We start from the raw sequence: 20,594 nt of genomic DNA on the forward strand, positions 1-20,594 counted from the left end.
TGCTGACGAAAACCCATTTAAAACTATTTCATCAAGCTAGATGGTAGCTAATTTGTGTGGTGTGCAGTTATAATGTATGCAAAGGAAATCATTTAGTCAGAGCAGGATCCTTGAAAACATCTGTCGTTTATGCATGTGTCAAGTGTTTGAGCTAGACTGAAAAGTGTGTGTGTGTTTGTTTGTATGTGTGTGTGTATGTGAAGGGCTTGTTTTTTCTCTTATCCTGGTTAGACTTCAATCTGAATACACACTGACCCATGGGAACTCATGTCACAGTAGGGACAGCAATTGAGGTCCCCACAGTTAGAGACTCCTTTTTGAGGGCTAAGAGTTAGTTTTAGAGTTGGGGTTATGAATTTAGTTGGGTTGGTTGAAGGGGCTATATGTAAGTTCTCTCTTGTCGCCTTGTTGCTGGGAGCGCGTGGTGGTAATTGTCACTTGACAAGAGCTTCAGCGAGTGTTATCTTAAGTAATACAAGTAGTTATAATACGCTCTCTGAGCAGTGCTACGTATTCAGGGCAGGCTGGAGGCTTGAGGGGCTGGGGCTAGCTGGTTAGCATGCTAACTTCAGTAGAACAAAAGACATGATAGAGACAAGAGTTAACATTGGCATTGCTTTTCACCCCTGGAGACAGCTCTTGGCGAGTAAAGGAATGACGTTTGATGCTGAACTCGCAACCTTTCTTCAAGACTGGTAAGTAAACAGCTGTTAATGCTAATGCTAACTATGTAGCACTAGCAAAACTTACAATAGCTCATTAAATGTTATGGTAATGATTGGGTTAGGCATTTAGTTGTTATGGTTAAGGTTAGGGTAAGGGGCTAAGGAATGCATTATGTAAATTAGTAAACAAGTTTGTGTGTGTGTTTCAGTGCACTGAACATTATTTCATTCTGTCGTCAGTTTGTATTTCATCATTTCTCTTGTGGTGGATTGTGAATTTGTTAAATCTGGATGGCTGCTGTGTGTTAAATTCTCAATACATGCTTGGTAATGAAGGGTTCTAGGAATATACTTGATCTAGACACTGTTTATTACTTTGATCTACCAAAATTGAATTGAGAACACAACTTTGATTAAGTGGTAAAATGAAAATGAAGAAAATCTTAACTCAATGTCTTACATAAGGAACACACACTAAAAGTTCATGCATTTCCAAACTCAAAAAAATGTGATGTTACTGGTTACACATGGATAAAAAATGCATGCTGAATAATGGATTCTACACTACACAGCGTCTGGCCATAAACTCGGATCTGCGAGCCTCCCCCTCAATCCTGAATTAGAAATCAAAGCCTGTTGAGGGATTTCCTATCATCACAGATTCTAAGTCAGGTTCAATGGCAGCTCATAATGTATGTGTGCTCAGGCCTACATACTCATAACCAAATTCCTCGTGTGAGCTAAGACACATGGTCAATAAATCTGGTTCTGATTCACACGGGACAATGGAGGACAAACGCTAAAGCTGTATTGATGTGCAAGCAAAAATGGGCTGACATTCAGTAAATTGAAAGTTCAGAGGGGAGTTGTTTAACAAAGCTGCCAAGGAAGTGGATTCCATTCTTACAATGAGTGTTTTACTCTGATGGAGCCTTTTTCACTGTTGGACTGGGGCAAAAATATGGATTGCTGACTTGCCTTTGTAGCAGAGTAATATGTTTTAAGGAGGACAAGAAACAGCCCAAATCTAATATTGTCCCAACATATGTGTGTAGTGTTACAGTGGCAAAAAGATAAATTAAAAAAGTATGCATAAAACATATCATATATTATACTATATTTTCATGCAGACTCAGACAGCTTCCAGCTAATCTTGGTGCGAGTGAGTAGCCTACAGCAGTCATCATTATTCCATTAAGGAGAAGAAATTAAAAAAAAAAACATTATCATAAAAAGAACTATTATTGGCTGGTGATCAAAACAGTTTTCCTCAAAGTCCATCTTACTGGATCAAGTTTGACAGTCAAGGTTCATTTTTCCAAAGAGTATTTCATTCACAGCAACATTACTGTCACCACCTCCTTTGTGATCCTATTTCCAGTTATTTCTCCCCACTTTCGTCACTTGTCTCATTCTGTCTACAGCTGCAGCTCAAATAAAGTCTTACACTTCTTGTCCTCTTTCCATCCACTTCTCCTATATTGAACATACAGTGTGGTCCAAAAGTCTGACACCAGGATATTCCTATAGAGCAGAAAGCTATGTTTACATATCCTTACATTGTCCTATATTACAGTACAGAAAGCCAATTACATTAATCAGACCAAGCAGCCCATTCACTCTGCAGAAGAAAAAGTAAATATGAGGTTTAAAGGATGATTTACTCCACAGTGGGGACAGTTTAAGATGGATGAAGACCATGTAAGACGGCCCACACAGGAAAAGCTTTCTGGCCTAACATGAATATAGACTACTTCGTATCAGTGCAAACAGAGGCATTTCAAGACTGTTTGGGGAAAAGCTACATAAATGAATTTACATTCATGCAATCCATCACCACGATCAACATCATCATCTGTGGTAAGAACAACCCTGTTTGCTGGAGTGAAACTGCATTCACTCAGCCTTAGACATAGATGACATTGACAAATGGGGCAGCAGATTGGAAAATGAGACAAAAGGAAAAACATTAAATAAAACCCATTATCGTTTACTTTTTTTGAAGGGGTGGAAATGAGGAGAAAAGGGTGGGGCTGTCAGCAGAAGATGTAGAGAGATGGACGTTACAATCCAATACAAGGACAGAGCAGCGACGCAATCTGACAACTTCAGGAAACAATTTCATCTAGCCAGACATCCCATCAGCATTCACGTCGGGAAACCTATGGGGAGGGCAGGGCTGCTTCTGCCCCATTTCAGGTCATATCAAAAGCTATGTTTCACCCTCTGAGTAGTCATTTGGAAAATGGAGCAATATGCAAGAAAAACGAGGTATTCTCCTTCAGTGTATTTGACAATTTGTAACAAATGACTGTGCTGGTTTGAAGCGTGGTTGGCTGCACATCCTATACATAGAATAATTAATTTAATTGATGGGTTACTTGTGTCACAGGACACAGATGATGAGAATCACAACTTCTGATGTTCTACACTGCAGTGTATAACTAAGCACAGTGTATTTTGCACGCTAACAGAGTGCAAATCAGCACTCTGAGTAGTTATTGTGTTAATTTCTCACACCTGCCCCTGGGAAGCTTTTTGATTAGCAGCTTCACAGCTGTTGCTCCACTTGCAGCGGTTTATCTCCATAAATGATTGCTGATAAATTCTCCTGAGACTGATGCTGAGAGCCTCTGAGATCTAAATGCAAGACTTAGAGAGCCCGGCTGTGAGTTGATATGGTGGGGTGATATTTGTTCATATTGTGCTCATTAGTAATGGAAGACAAAGTTTGGCAGCAAAGTCTGCTTTTGGAGACATTTCTGAATAAATATGCTTTGACATTTAGAGGTGGCATTTACTGTACCTCAATTTAGACTGTATATTCTAATCAATCACCCGAAACTAACCCAGAAAGGCAGAAAAGTAGTGGACTGTGAGTTCTTTGTGCGCTACAATTTAAATGTCTTGATACAGCAGTCCAAGGTGGTTAAAAAGGGTTTAAAGCAGGGGTCGGCAAGTAAGTTTGGCCTGGGGCCAGTTTTTTTCTAATCCATTAGATGGCGAGCAAGAACCTAATCAAAGGCTAATTTAAGAAATTGATTGATAAAAGTGCAACTGGAATTTGCTTTGTAACTGATCACATGTGGCGCTGTGGCCCACAGTCACATATTATACATTTGAGTGATTTACTGATTTACTTTTGTTTGTTATTTCAAAAGGTCTGTAAAGCAAACAACAGAATCTTTGGAACCTCATGTCAGTACTTTTCAGAATTAAGCTCATAATTCTTTGCTGACCACTGGTTTAAAGACTTAGGCTGACGTTTTGAATCTTTTTATTATTGTCAACAAATCCCATGAAAAGTCCAAAAACCAACAGAGAATTTATCCTGATAACAAGTGTTGCCTGTGGAGTTTCATACAGCTTATGCCTATGCACCATATAACTCCAATAGCCTCTGAAAACTATTAAAATCACAAAAGAGCCATAGAGCTGCACTAGGTGATATATTTCTTCATCACAACAAACAGGGACGGTGTCGTTCATGCTATTCAGCTCGGTGTTGTATTTTCCCCTATGAATACTCCAGCTTGTGATGGTCCACCAAATCTGACTCTTTCTTCATGAGTGCTGTCAGCTGTGAATTCAATTTATGTTTATGGTGTTTCTTCAGAATATCTACATTGGGCTGTGTTCATTGTAATGAAGGAATGTGTTAATCAATGTAATAATACAGCTCTTTTATTTGTGTTTAATAGATTTAGGAGGACAATGCCGCATAAGCATGAACTCAGCATGAAGACAAAACGCCTCATAGTCCATCCTCTCACCTGGTACAGTTTGGACCAGCACAGAAGACACAGATTAATGTCCAGGAGTCCCCTAATGTCAAATCAATTTTAATTTAGAAGTAGCTTTAACTCTTGTCTGTGAAAGCAGCCTGCAGGTTTTAAAAGATACCTTTAAAGAAAAACAGTGTTAAGAAGTGACTGCATTCTTCAGTAGATACAGTAGATATGCATTCACAGTACTAATGCAACCAAGTGCAAATGAATGAAATTAATGTGACACTTTGCTAATAACCTGTATTTCCTGGATTTGATTGTAGAATAATTTTACAGAGGCTGATGATAGTCACTGAGGTCTGTTGATAAACCTTATTGTGTCATTATTCTTTTCATGTTGGATCTTGCTCATGTGCTTACAAAACAGCATGAAGCGGGCGGCGTTAAAAAAAACAGAAGATGCTGTAATGTAATGACAACATGAAACAAGAGTCCAATTTCACATTCATAAGTCACAAGATTGAAAAGCTTCCTGCAATTATGATCTAACAAAAGGTCTTTTCAAGAGCAATATGACATCATTAATTTGTATGTTCTTCACGGGAACATTATAACTTGATTTGATAACTTGAAAATAAACAAAAAGATTGATTTTATTGATTCTAATCTAGGACTAAAAGTATCTAGCTATATGCACAAAATTGAGTGAGACCTAAATCCCTCCTGAGTATCAACAGCAAATGACTTCACCTATGAGTTCCCTGCAATGTCAGTGTTAGATTAGAAAATTTACTGCCGGACTGAAGGTTGTTTTTTTTTTTTGTTTTTTTTAAACAGAGGAGAGATGTTGATAAACATACACATTTTCCCACAAGATGCAGCGGCATCTTGTAAATGTCGATCCCTTGAGGAAACCCTGTGTGACATAGTTAATCCAGCATTCACTCTTAACGTTTTTACAACCAAGGTTTCTGGTCTTAGGCCCTCTTGGTAAATGGCTGCTGACCTGCTTGAGAGGTTGAGCAATTCGTGCTTGTCTGCGACGGTGGACTTGTCCTCCAGCTCCCACATCAGTACGTTGATGAGGTGGGAATTCTTGATGATAATGGGCACCTCCTCGAACATATGCTCGAAGCCGATGTTAGCCTTCTTCAAGCTGGAGAGAGAGAGAGAGAGACAAGACAGGAGAGACAGAGGTGGGAGAAGAAAGGTTAAGACACAATTTACCTTCACGGTGGAGATGTAGACATGTTTATTGTAGACTGTAATGTTTGTGGCATTTCCAATAAGACTAGAAAAGATTTCAATGACACACATTCTGAGCTACTGTAAAATTCCCCTTAATATCCTGGTATGAATTATAATCATATTTTCCATGCCTAAGTGACAGCACTGTTCTTTCTGTTGTGTGAACAAATAGCTATAGTTTACTAAAACCCGAGGGAACATTATCTTTCATTTTCTGTCGGAGACGTTGAGTGGTTTTAAGGGGACAGCTTGCCTGTTGATGCACAAAGACACAACACATAAGAGCGAGTGTGAATCAGTGGTGGATATTAGTTACAAACAAAACTTGTTCCAAGAAAAACCCAGCACTCAGCTGATCCGTGGCCATTTTAAACATATTTCTTAAGTGAACAGAGAGTGGGTGGAGTTAACAGTTGTTCTGCCTCTACATCTGTTTTTTGGCAGAGATCTCTCAGGTCTGCCTCTGACTTATTTCCATGTTTTACTGTATGTAGGCGTATGTTTATTATTACAAAACAAGTTGCAAATGGAGTATTGTATTGTTACCACCTTCCTTGTTCTACTCAGTAAACTCAACCTCAGCCTAGTGGTGGGCGACCTGACGATCTTATATCACGGGCAATCTTACTTTGGCATTTGATCTACTCTTCAGATGAATCGTTCAGATCGCATCATTAAAAGCTGCTAGATTTAGATATTCCATTTCAAAAGTTCAGTCGCTGCTCACCAGCCCACTGTCAACTGTTAAACAGCTCGCCCACTAACAGCAGCTGGAGACCGCAGGCCTTGTTCTGCTCTGCAGCCTCTGAGAGTTTGGTGTAGCTTCACATGTACCAGTTCTTCACCCGAGAGAACCACCGTCACTAGCTGCAGTCCGAGACAGTGGATTGACAGTCTGCCCGCGGGACGAGAGACAACCCGGGGCGGGACAAGCCAGGGTTAGCTGGTCAGCAGCGAGTGAAATTTCAAATCTAAACACTTAGATATAGCACCTCATAAATAAATAACCATCAAAATGAATACCCCATATGAACAAAGCAAAAAGTGAGATTGGCTGTGACACAATTTGTACACAGAAGACAGCATTTTGGGTGGAGAACAGCGTCAAGCAGACAAACATCAAAAAAAAAAAAAAAAAGATACGTCAGAAAGATACAAATCACAACTTCCAGTCAAGACTTTCACAATAAAACAAGAGAGGAATCTGAATGCAGGTCTTGATTGAGATCGTGGACTGCGATTTTTACCCAAAAAGATCAGTGCCAGACCGTCAAACCCCTACCTCAGCCATATAACAGCAAATAATGTTATGCATGTTGCCTATCCCGAGCCATGTTAGACACAGCAGCCTTAAAGACTTTTTTACGGGCTCTGCTGATGACTGTGCAAAGCAGGGTGATTTTTAACTACCTCTTCTTGCTCCCCAGGATCTTAAAGCTGCATCTCTCTCTTTCTCTGACATGGGCTTGTTAACACAAAAGGAACTTCAAACTTTGCTTAATGTCTCACATAAATCCAATGGCATTGACTGCCTGCCTTGGTTCAGCCTGTCACTTGTGCACAGTGCATGAGCTACAAACTACTGTCTGCCTATGTCTAATGTTGGCTCGTTAGATGCGTCGTGCTTGTTATGGGATCAATACGCTCGCTGCATTAATCCACCATGTGCACTGTACCAGAAACAGAGATGTTTATACCATGCTTGTCTGTGTGATAAATAGGGTTGTGGAACATCATTTGATTCTGATAAGGTCATTTTGATGAATGTTGTTTTGTATTCCAAGTAGAGCGCCTCCTCAGGCAAACTTTAAGAGGAGACTTGGAGGCAGCGGAAGTGGACAATCCCGCCTCAGGCTGTCAGTGTGGAGGATAAAAATCAGTATGGATAACAGCAGTCTATAAGGAAAATCTATAAGGATATGAATACTGTTTGTTATACATATTGGCACAATTATCCATCAGGAGTGCCTTAAAATATTTCCTGCACATTATGACCTTTTCAGATGCCTGCAGAGTGATATAAAAAGGCGTCTATGAGGAAATAGAAGGACAGCACACTCTAGGCAGGACAAATTGCTCAACCCTACTGGACTTTGGCGCACTTAATGCCATGCTCTTTCCAAGTTGGGCCCCGCTGGACAAAGCCAAAGGTTGACTCCACAGGCGGACTAATTTGATGCTTTAGATTGTGTGCTCAAGTGGAGGCTATTGACCACTGCCTCCATAGTCCGGTGGACTTGGAGGGCAGTTCAAAGAGATGGGTCCATTCAGCACTCATCCATTCCTGCCTTTCATTTCAAAAAGGTGCACAATATATGCAAGCTTATGTAACATCAAATACACCAACATGAAAGAGACTGCTTTTTCTGCACACTGCAGTGGAGGGAAAAAAAACTGAAATACTTTTGAAGTTTTGTATCATTGGGAAAAAAAAGAAATATTATGGATATTCAGATTTCTAGGCTATTCTGAAAATAAGCAGATAGAAACAAGATTGTTGTAATGTGGTGATATTGTCCTTTCCTGCTCTGAGCTGCCCTCTTTCAATCATGGGCTTGTTTGGAACTCTGATATCCACAGATTGGAGCTGTAATAAATCATAGGAACTAATGAAAAGCTGCAGAATGAGAAGGATCCTGACTCTGGGCCAAACACACTGGGTCAATAACAGAATGGCTGGTAATAGAGACACACAGGTGGAGAAATACAGAGGAAATAGGAAAGCGAAATGTAATGATGCGGTTAAATTGTCCCTTCTCCCTGGAAATACACTTGCTTTTAGTGGATTTAAAAATGTATATCTGAAGTTTCTGAATGGACAGCAATTTGATGCCTCTGGGACTTCTTCATTGAGCTGTTAAGCTTGCATTTGTCAGGGCATGTGCATGTGTCTTCATGCGTGTGTTTATGCATGTGCGAGTCTGTGCACTTGGACTACCCTGATCTGGCTGGAAAATGGCCCCCTCATTACATTCATTTTTAGCTGCAATTTAAAAGCAATTACGATAAGGCTTGGGGTCAGAAAAGCGTAAACATGGTACATTTGTTTGACGGGCAAGGACACGCTGATAAATCATCATCATCAGCATCCATCTCCGACTGCTACTAAATGCCACTCATGCCTCTCCTTTGCAGCCAGTGAATGAAGAGAGTGAGAGAGTGATAAATCTTAAATTTTAAATCCTGTATTCCTGTGAGCAGTGTCAGTGTTTATACATATGCCAAAAACAAACACAAGACTTGTGATTTGTGACAACTGCACTTTTGTGTGTATGCGATCATGACACTGATCCATATGCCGTGTCTCTAAGTTTGTGTGTTACCCTATGAGCTACTCACCCCTCAGGTGTGAAATCTTTCTCTTTGCAGATCTCCATGAGTTTTGGAGTAAGCCTGTAAGCCTTGAGGGACAGGGAGCCTTGGGCTGTCTTTATAGGGTCTAGAATGACGAGACAGAGAGAGAGAGAGAGAGAGAGAGAGAGAGAGAGAGAGATGAGAGTCTGTGAATTCAACAAACAACAAGGCTGGTGTTCAAAAATGTACAAAATGAAAACTCTAACTTCTTGTAGTTTTCTAAAATGTATGAAAATAGTAGTTGATCCCAAGCAATCGGTACAATGTAAAATTTTACAGTCATCTACAGACACACAGTGGAGGTCCTGAGTCAGCACAGTGCAATCACAATGTAGCATGGTTCTCTACTGCTGGCCTCTGAGCGCGTACTAAAGGAGTTGGGGGTTAAGCGCCTTGCTCAGGGGCTTAAAGATTACTGAATGAGTTGAGAACATTTGTCATCCAGTTTTTGCCGCCCACATTTTCCCCGTCAAAAAGCTTCTCGTTGCAGGCCTCCTTTTTCACCCTCGTAGGCACTGCTATCAACTTAACAGTTAAAGTCCAAACCTTCTTGTATGTTAATTTGCATCTGGTTATCAAAGTTGTTCCCTCAGAGTAATGAAACTTTGTATGAAAAGGACAAAGTATGCAGAGTGAATATAATCCTACGAACAGTCAAAGGTAATTTTTCACATTCTACAACATCCTTAGAAAAGGATTTAACAACGTAATATAGTGTGTTCACCTCAGAGCGGAGTGAACATTTAACTTAAGATTAAACAATTTTCTTAAGATGTTGTTTAACCGAGAGCCTGGTGATGAAATTACAGAGATTTCACCGGCTCCCTTCCTCTTCTCTTGCCAATAAACTAAGCTAAATTTAACCACAAAATCTGCAAATGGAATTTGGCATCACATGACAACATGACTTGATAAATGACTGGTTTTCCATTTACAGAATACAGTGGTGTGTGTGTGTGTGTGTGTGTGTGTGTGTGTGTACGACTCAACACCATGAGCACAAAATGACAATATTGTCTCTAATTCAGACTGCACATTGTTTTAAAAATGAAAGCGGTATCCTGAAATTAAGAGTCTTTGTTTCATGATGTGTTTTTTTTTCTTCATTTTTACGCCTATCAGAGGTGTTAGGTTAGTATTTACAAACACAAAAGAAATCTAACTGATCTGAAAATCACAAGGGTCCCCCTGAAAACAAGTAAAAACAAAAATTACTGTGAAAAGGTGCTGCCTGGAGAGGAGCTACATCCCGTGTGTGTGTGTGTGTGTGTCTTGATGGCAAAATGTGGTCCTTGAGACACATACTGTAGCAGGAACAAACACAGCGGAGGTTTTGAAGACTTTGGCAGGTGTTTATATGTCTGTTTTGTTTCCACAATAGCGTTGCAACTGTGCAAGATACAGTAATTAAACTTTACAGGTGTGTATCTGAGGTCAAAATGAAGGCTGCGATCGAAGATGGGTGTGGTGCAACCAATAAGAACTACTCATGTAATAATGTAGTAATAATTACTCAGTAATCAGTCGGATCGGAACAGTAACGTATTAATGTGTGATCCCATCGCACATTAGTCTCTAGTTGGTTTTTTATTTTATTGAAATCATACTCTGTCCATTTTACAGATGAAAAACATCCATTTCTGAACAGGCTTACAAGTCTGAGGAGGAAGGAAGGGAGTGGAAGAGCTACTGGTCAGTGCATTGTAAAATGACATTTGCACAGCAATTTTCTTTTTATTATTATTTTTTTTTTAATAAATTAATAAACTGGAGAGTCGTGTAAAAGTAACAGTTAAAAAAGGTAAAAGTACCTAGACCAACTCTGAGAAATTGTTCTGTCATCCAATTCAATTTCATATGCTTTTCTGCTTCTCGCTACAGAGAGAAAGTGGGAATATTGGCTCAGACTGGACAGGCTGACAGCCACTAAACTACAGTCGACCAGAAATTTTACTCAAGACTTATTCCCTTCCCAACAGCCCACTCTGAGAAGCCATTTGCCTACAGAACAGAAAATCCCAAACAGAATTAACAATCGACAGCCAATGTCAATTCGTGCCGGCCGTTCTCCACTGAACCGATATCCAAAGTCAGTTTTAAGAATTGTGATCAATTTACTAAAACAATTATGTTCCAACTTCAAAAAGAGAATATCGACACGTCCTCAGACAATCAAACAGATTATTGAGTTCTGTATGGCATTTACAAACAGGAGTATAGTATCACTTCTAATGTTCTGTACCTGATCGGTTGTATTACATGTGTCTGCCTTAAAAGCTGTGGACCTGCACAGAGCTGTTTGCAGGTCAGCTCTGTGATCTTCACCTGTTCACCTCCTGTTAGAAAACTGCTGTCATGGTGAACACATTTAAGTATATTTTTTTGGGGCTTTTTATGCCTTTATTTGATAGCACAGTAGAGAGAGAGAGGAAATGGGGAGGCAGAGAGAGGGGGAATCACATGCAGTAAAGGGCCGTCCGATGCGGGATTCGAACCAGGGCCGGCTGCAGCGAGGACTGTAGCCTCTACATATGGGGCGCCTGCTCAACCCACTGCGCCACTCGACACGCCATGGTGAACACATTCAACCAATTGGTTCAACAACCTGCTCTAACTCTGAGCTGTCACTGGGCGGATGCTATTAACTTGCCGGTTGGCCATCTGATCGATTCATCCATTGGCATAAAATGACCACTGAGCTAATGACCAAGAACAAAAAATGAATCAATTTTCTTCCTCTTTGACTTTAAACAGAGATAATGTCAATTCCTTTGAGGTGCTTTGATCCATTAAGCCCTGCATTATGGATTGACATTAACAGGAGACCTTGTTTAGAAAGAAAGAGGGCTGGCTGACTGACTGACCGACTGGCTGCCTGAGTGGCCTGCCGGATGGCAGGACTACATCAGAGGGGTTCGGGTGTTCGATGGTTAAAATTAATCTTTGTCTATCACAGATTTGTAGAATCTGAGTAGAGAGGGGACAGAAGAGAACAGGGAGGAGTTCCTTTAAACTCACCGGCACTGAAACATTCATGAAATTCACAGCCGTTTTCATCATTTATTAAAATGACATTTGCAGTTGCTGCTTCTCTCTTGACTTGAAGTGAGTGGATAAACACTGAACTGATTTAAGGAGAGATAGTGATTTCATCGTAAGTTTTTTTTTTTTTTTAACACCCTGGTTGTATTTTACTCTTATTTTTCAGTTCATAAAACAGAGGGAGGTAAACTTAGTACATTATAAAATCTGCTATACAGGCAGAAAATATTGTCCTCATACTATCTGGCGTTTCCACATGTCAATATTTGACTGTATATCCTTAGAGTGTGCGACTCCCATTTTGACACCACGTACAGTGGGGCCCAAAAGTCTGAGACCACTTATCCCATTCAAGGGACTTGAATTATCATTTGGTTAGACACTGAGGGGTTAAATGCAGACCCTTTTATAGTGACAGGTTTTAATGTGCTGTCATGTAGGTTTTAATATTGCTGTCATTTGAAAGATGACTGTAAGCCATCTGGGATGGCAGTTGTGGTGCAATAATTATGGGAAGCTCTCAATGGTTTTTACTGTGAAGCAGGTGCAGGCACATGATGTACATTAGTTGTACGTTAGTTGCTACCAGCTACCTTGTTAGTCCTGCCTAATTTTCCCTCCTGCTCCTGTCTCGGTAAGGATTGATGGGAAATACCTCTACATCGCCTGTGCACGCACTGATGTCATGTGATAGCAGGTTGATTAAATCTAAATTTGTACAATGTAATGTACTATTTATAAAGAAAACATCTTTCTAAACATTTCTAAATATTCTTCAGGCTCCTCCGTTTATTTCATATGTAGTTGATGTCAATGGAAAAATGTATCCTGCAACGTAAAACTAAATCTAACCATCATTTTTTAAACATCTGTGCCAAGCTAAACTCATCTTTTCCTACATGTGTCACACTGATTTACTGCTGAGACTCTGAATGTGACTCACATCTGAAGACTTCTCAGTTGCTGTCCTATTCTTGGACACATATTGTCTAAAGACACCAAATTTGACTTGTGATTGTTTAAACATGGTTGAAACCTAAATGAATATGAACCATAAATGGTTGCAATCAACTCAATACGGCACCGGATCTGCTCTCTGCATACTTGTTTCTTTACAGCTTAGTCAATTAAACATTTCCTGATAGTGATGGCAGCAGACTGGCGAAGAACGAGACCACCATGTGACCATTCCCAGGAGTGACCGCCCGTTGAACCAGCCTTGGTTATTCAAACACACTTAATGAGCATGGGTTTACATTTTAAATAACCAATGAGATAAAGGCGCTCACCATTAAACCATTTTTAAATATCATTTAATAATGAATAGAAACTTGGTATTGCTTTTTTTATCTTGTAACACAGCTTGGTGTTACAAACAAAATTAGTCGTTCTTTTAAATCTAATTTTAATTATTATGCCTCAGCATTGTGAATGTGATATCTCAGTGACACCTAGAGGGAATTTCTTGAAAATTGTCACAAATGTTCACGATGACTCAAGGATGAGCTGATTAGAATTTTCTGGCGAAAGATCAATGATACTGTGACCTCACAAAACACATTTTTAACCCTAACTCCAGAATTCCTATGCAAATCGTAGCAAAATTTCACACTAATGTCTGATCAGATAAAATGACGAGGTGATGATATTTTACATCTGGGCAGACATGGATATAAATGCCAACTTGACTGTTTGGCGAAAGCGTACAACCACAAAGTGGTAATTCCAGTTTGTTATGGATTTAATTTGATTGCAAACCATGGGACGTCTAGAAGAGCGTAACACCAATGGAATAATAAAATACTTTTAACCTAATGGTGCTAGCCCATCCTGTTCTTTAATCTGATGCCACAGGTCCCACACAGACACTTTTGTGTAGTAGCTACCTTGTGTGGTAAACTGCCCCTTTAATTGATTTGTTTGTAATATAGTAGATGGTAGTTTACATGACAAGAAATATATAATCAAAACCTAGTCTTTACACAGTCGTCTCTGTAGATCTACTCACCATAGATGAGCACAACTGACTCTTCAATGGCGTGCTGGTAGCTGAACTGGGAGTCAAGCAGCGCTCGGCTGACAAAGGAGCCATAGAAGGTGGACTGGTACCAGCCCACATGCAGATGGTCAATGTTGACGTGACGCAGAGAACGCATCATCTCCATCTGGTACTGGACTAGAGGCGGAGAGAGGGGGATAGGAATAGAGAGAGATGTGAGGGACAGAGAGGGAGAGAGAGAAAAAAATTAAATTTAGAATGAAATCATTTTGTTTTGTTTTTTTTGTTTTTTTGGATCTGTGAATATCTGGTCTCCATCTGGAACTGGACATGGTGTATGGTCTGTGCAAGAGAGGGAGAAGATGTGAGAAACACAATGAAAAAACAAAACCCAACAAGGATATGAAGGAGTTCCTTGAAACAGAGGAAAAACAAAGGCTTTGTCTTCTGTTATCAAGTGGTTGTGGTGGAGATTTCTAAAACAAACATCAACTGGGATCACAAGTCACCCTCTCATTCTTTATGTCAGTAAATGTATCCTGGTCGGGAGACAACGGCTGGATAGATACACAGACAGGCTTCAGCTTCTGGAGAGAAGGCTAGATACATTACGAGCAAACCCATTTCATTACACCAGACACATTCTAAGGACACGCAGCCAGAAATACAAACAACCTGTCTGGCCGGCGGTAAGTAACAACCAAAGCAAGCGAGCAAAACAGCATCTCCATGCAGGCTAGCTGGGGGAGGTTGATAAATCAGGGTGTTATTGGGCAGCTGTGGCCCCCTAGACCCCAGACTGTAGAGCACATCCTTCTCCTGCTGGGGCTGTTAACAAGAACAAACTGAAGAGGTTGAAAAGAGGGAGGGTGGGCAGGAGAAGGGAAAAAAAAAAAGATGGAAACTTTGTGGACAGAGGTAACAGAGGAAGAAGGTGTTAAAGATAGGAGAAGAAAATTGAATAAAAGGGAACTAATAAGTAAAAGAGAGAAAGGGTGGAGAGGAGAACAGGAACAGAAAGAAAAGGGAGGAGAATGAAAAAAAAGAAAAAAAAGGACGACATTTCTCTTTTGGCTTCTTTTAACGGCCTGAATTCGACCCCTGGTGGTGGTGTTATGTAAAGCAGGGAGTGACTTAAGTCAAAATACATTAACATTGCAGCTGGTCACTTTAGGCATCTGACCTAACAGAGTTCATGTCGCACACACAAAAAGAGTCAGAGCTGCAGTTTGGGGTTTGGCAAAGTCTGAAGCAAAGCAAACGATACTTTCTGATTTGACTGTATAAACTTACGTAATTTGTAACCAACCTCAGTCACACAACACGCACACACTTTTCCATCTATGTCATTCATTCCACGTCTCGGGTGTACAAAATACACACAGAATCAATAAAGAATTGGCAATTGTCTGCCCACAATTAAACATTCAATTCCTGGAGGGGTTTGGCTGAGGCGTCTCTTCCTCCTGACAATAAAATCTCAGTGAATTTTAACAACATCTGGATTGGAGCACTTGATGGGCACCGACAGGCTGAGTGACCCTATTCACAGCCCGTCCTGCAGAGCTGGACTGCATACCAATCTTCACTTTTAATCTAGGCTTTTCTTTAATGATTGACGTGGTCTGTGAGACAAAAGCAAGCGAAGTAGATGGACGGGAGAATACAGGGGGGGAGGAGGAGGATGGGAAGAGACGAACTGAGGGAGATAGGGTGGGATATGAGGGGGAAGAGAGATAGCAGATCGTGCAGCAATTCTGTGACAAACCACAGGAGGAGGATGTGTCAGGTGGTGTCTGGCGCTGTGTGTGTGTGTGTGTGTGTGTGTGTGTGTGTGTGTGTGTGTGTGTGTGTGTGTGTGTGTGTGTGTGTGTGTCTCTTAGCAGGCATTCTTAAGTGCAGTAGCACACCCACAGGAGAAATATGTGTATAATATATTTCACAGAGAAAAATTAGCTGGTCGGGGTAGCAGGTGGGAGAAGATTCAAGCGTCTTTTTTGTAAGTCTGTAGTGTCGAATGAGAAGTAGGTGAGAATTAAAACATGGGATGGGAGAGACAAGTAAGAGAGGAAGCAAAAAAGAGGAAAAAAGAGAGTGTTTGTGATAAACTGAGGGATAGTCTGTTGGAGAGTGGCTCTGCCCAGGGGCTGGCTAGCAGCAGACTCCAAGACACACAGAGCTGAATGGAGAGGGAAGGCAGCCTGCCACCTAACTACTATATCTGCCTCTGCACTTCTATGCCAATCAGTATGGGTACTTACCGCTCAGGTGCCACTGATGCGTATACCTGCCCCGACACCCTATCATTAGTGGGCAAATTGTGCACAAAGTGATCTGTCTCTAAAGTGAAAGCTGAAGCCTGTGGGGTTGACAACAGAGGCAGGAAAACCAAGAAGCTATCCCTCCCGCCTCATACAATCCTCAACTCTCCTGTCAGTTCTCTGCAATCTTAATGTGTGGACCATGTCTTTATGTGCAGTGTCACATCAGTTTCTTTTATAAAATGATGACTTTCCTTTTTAGCCCAATCGCGTATTATTACTAACAAAGTAGATTAGATCTGTGTGGAGTGTTTGCCTGCATAGAAACTTATCTCTGCATTTTCGCTTCACTCTGTGTCGACCAAAGTAGATACAATGACTTTAATTCTGCTAACTCCCGTTTCAAAGTGTGGCAATGTTATCTTAATTCCTATATAAATTCTAATCCATTTTATTATTATCTAGAGGCATTTTGTTTTTTGTTATGAGAACAGATACTGAGGCTGTAGTATCAGTTAACACGGCAATGCCCTCGTAAGTGACACTATGCACAACTCACAATCACTTGCCTTGCTTTTCTATTAACCTCCTGATCTACGGTGCATTCAAGAAGACTCAGAGTCAACGACTTCATCTGATGTTAAAGTTTAGATTCGTGATATTTTTTAAGCCATCTCCAAATTCTTCTCAATGTCCTTGAGACTTCTTTATAACTGGTTTCACTCTGAATCTTTGTGTAGCATTCAAAGACTTAACTGTGAAAAGGCATGGATCTGGGGAAGGTTATGCAATCATTTCTGAAGTGCTGAGAATATCAAAAGCTCAGAGTTGGCTCAAAAGTAAATCTAAGAACATGGGATGCTGCAGTGTTTCCCCAGAGCTGGTAGGTCAACTGAGCAGCCGAGAGCAAACAAGTGACCAAGACCCAGAGGAGCATGCACACAGAGATGGGAATTATTAGCAGAAAGGAAAAGATCATTCTTCAAGAACAGCAACATGTAGCGCCTCACAAATTGTTCTCTAATTTGTTAGGGAAACAGCCAAATACATCAATATGGTAAACTCTCACACGTTACTTGAATTTCCAATTTCCATATACACACACACACACACACACATTATATATATATATATATATATATATATATATATATATACACACACACACACACACACACACACACACTCAAACACACATATTAAAAGTGATACCAATTTTTTGCATGGGATTACTACTTTAAAAGCAAGTGTCAAGAAGACTTTGCATATAGACTTTAATACTGTAGGTAGGGAGTTGTCTTTAAAGCTTAAACATGTACAGAAATAACACAAGGGGACTGAATATGTTCTGAAGGCTGTGAGGAGACTGCCTTGTATCCTACCCATCTGGATGACACTCAGCTTCCACTAGAGACTCGAGCAGACAGGCGGTCTTACAAACAAACTACAACGCGCTGTACCCAGGTCAGAACGAAATAGATAGAAGACACATGGAAACAACCACCTGACATGCTGCCTGATATCTAAACTGAGATTCAGATGGCTGAGTGAGACAATAGGTCAGTGGCAGGCCAGTCAGCTCATACACCACAGATTTCATACAGAGCACAGAGCCTAGTAAATGCCACAGGATCACTACCTTGTTTGTCCATAAACCAAGAACTACAGCTGAAAAAAAATAATAAAATAAATTGCGGAACAAATTGTGTGGCCACAAGACATTGGTGTTTGAATGTGTGTGTATACTCCATGGTAGAGTGAAGTAGTAAAGCCTCTGAATATGTGGAGAGCTCTCGTGTGGTGTCATTTCAAGCAATTAATCATGAAATCATCTAAAGTAATGACAAATTTAAACTGGGAAAAAACAACAAAACAAAAAATGTTTCATGTGTTTTTAATAGTAAAATTAAGAAGCTGGAACCATCGGATGACCTCCAGACTGATTCAAACATGACAAGGAGAGAGAGAAGAAAATCTTTTGTACTCAAAGATGGCGAAACGGAGGCGTGTGATGGGAATGTAGCCGCATGTGTTCTGATTAGGGTAATCTGAATAGTGGTACATGAATGAATAATGTTTTCTGTTCTTTCAGCTACCACTGAGGTGGAGGTGACCTTAAGCAAAGTACTTCACTGTGAGCTTCAATGGAGCCACTCTTACAGACTCGAATGCTCCAGCTGTTGGCAGGGCAGCGCAGACATGTCTAACACAGTGTACACGTTGACAAATGTTCCTCACATTGATGATCCTGATGAAAGTAAAATACACTAGCAAATATTTGTCAGTATGAAGACGGACGTTGATCTGCAGCTCAAGCAAATCAGAGTTGGAGGTGAGGTACCAGTTTACAACAGATCTGTGCTTTTCCTTCTCTCTCTCTTTCTAAAACGATATTAGCAGCCACCACAGGTCATAGACATGTTTCATCATATAATTACAACAATATCTTTGATGTCTGGATCCTGCTCAGGAAAGACTCAACCATCCTAGAAAAAATGAAGGCCCCTGTATGACAAGCTAGTTTAGAAGGCGTCTATATTCTCTGTTCAAAAAGGACAAAAACTGGACTTCTTGCTCCCCACTGTTGGATTTTCGAGACAGATGGTAATATTCTGTGGACATAAAGGCAGCATTAGCCAGAGAATAGCCAATTTAACAATATCATCAAGGCACGGAGGGGGAGCGTGCGCCACCGCTTGCTATTCCTCACTCACTTCTACTGCCCTGCCGCCTCCCCTATCAATCAATCTGGGTCCCGGGGCCAGACAGGGAATGAGTCTGCCCATTCCCTTAGCACCACTTGATTGTATGTGAGAGAGGGAGAAGAGAGGGGATGGTGTGCGTGCGTAAGACTGAGACAAAATGAATGTGTGTTTAAAAGAGTATGTATGAAAGCATGAGTTCGGTTAGGGAAACAGAAAATGAGGAAGAGAACAGGACGTGATGCTGAACGAGAGCACAAAATGTGTGGAAGCTGCAATGTGTTTTTGTGCATGAGCAGGTGGGTGTGCTTAAATGTGTGGAAAACGTGCTGAAAAGAGAGTGCGTGAGATGTTTGAAGCCTAAGGTTGCGGTGTACTGCATGCTGTACATCTAAAGCGAGAGTGTGTGTTATGTATGGTGGAGTGGAGGTATTTATCAGCTGGGAGCTAAACTCCACACCATGGGCAGTAATGTTAAGAGTCATAATCAACAAGGCACTACCAGTGTGTATGTGTGTGCGTGTCTTCGCAATGAACCAGACAGATAGTCCATACTCTTAATACTCAATGACACAAGAGGTGAACTGCATCAGACCTTGCATGCTGCTGCAGGCCACAACATCTCAGCACAGGCAGCGAGATGTGTGTTAGTGTGTATGTGTCTGTGAATGTGAGGGTGCACGTATCTGTGTGTCACAACACATTCTAATCACCACCTTGACAGGCTGACGGGGCCTTGCCTGAAAAGTCTGTTGTGGTTTTATACACACACACACACACACACACACACACACACACACACACACACACACACACACACACACACACACACACACACACGCACGCACGCACTTGCTTTAGTTTATATCCACTAATGTCAAGTTGAGCAGATGAATAATAGAATAAAATGGTGTCAAATGCCTGAAACTTTGTGAGCTCCATTTCCTTTACCCTCCATTGCCCTCCCCTACTTCCTGAGGTTGGTGAATAGAAATTCTGAATAGTTTAAATTGAGGTTAGATGAGCCAATCAGCCCTCTATCAAAAAATAACCTGATTACACTTTGTCGAAGACTTTCCCTCTCTTACTCACAATGAAGGTAAAATGATGAGCTTTAGATGGACCATTGATCAAAGACAGTTTATGAGAAATGTGAAGAAAAAAACTCCACTAAGCTTACTTTTAGAACTAAAATATTCAGCTGCAATTGAACTGCACTCCAAAGAGCAGCAGTGGGGATTGGTGCTTTCTTGACTACTTACTCGGTCTATAAAAAAAAAAAAATTTTACTTTTTGATGACCCATCAATATCCTCTCAAAGTTGAAACTGAAAACACACACACAGAAAACAGTCATTTTGAATGATTGATGGGGCTGCTAGTTTTGCTGGATGCTCTAAATGACTAACTCCTCATATACTGCCTGTGGTGCTCAGTGGTGGCAACAAAGCATGCTCATCTTGGCATTTCATAACTACTTCAGAGCCGAGAGAAAAACAAAACTAATGTTGAGGTGCTTTATAACTTAAAGACGCCTCATTCTACGAGTGTTTTGTTCAGTGGAGAAGGTAGTTCCACGGCTTCTCTGTTTTTTTC

At 40.7% G+C, this 20,594-nt stretch overlaps 1 protein-coding gene across 1 annotated transcript in view; it reads right to left on the reverse strand.

Moving 5' to 3' along the window:
• Window positions 1-20,594, reverse strand: part of LOC130172170 (eukaryotic translation initiation factor 3 subunit H) — a 52,926-nt gene that overhangs the window by 9,688 nt on the left and 22,644 nt on the right. The window contains exons 3-5 of the mRNA XM_056380652.1: window positions 14,046-14,213; window positions 8,981-9,080; window positions 5,400-5,549 (exon numbers count right to left, since the gene is read on the reverse strand). Of these exons, the coding sequence (XP_056236627.1) occupies window positions 5,400-5,549; window positions 8,981-9,080; window positions 14,046-14,213 (418 nt within the window). The remainder of the gene's footprint in view (window positions 1-5,399; window positions 5,550-8,980; window positions 9,081-14,045; window positions 14,214-20,594) is intronic.

The sequence above is a fragment of the Seriola aureovittata genome, chromosome 7 (assembly GCF_021018895.1).
Source record: "Seriola aureovittata isolate HTS-2021-v1 ecotype China chromosome 7, ASM2101889v1, whole genome shotgun sequence".
NCBI lineage: Eukaryota > Metazoa > Chordata > Actinopteri > Carangiformes > Carangidae > Seriola > Seriola aureovittata.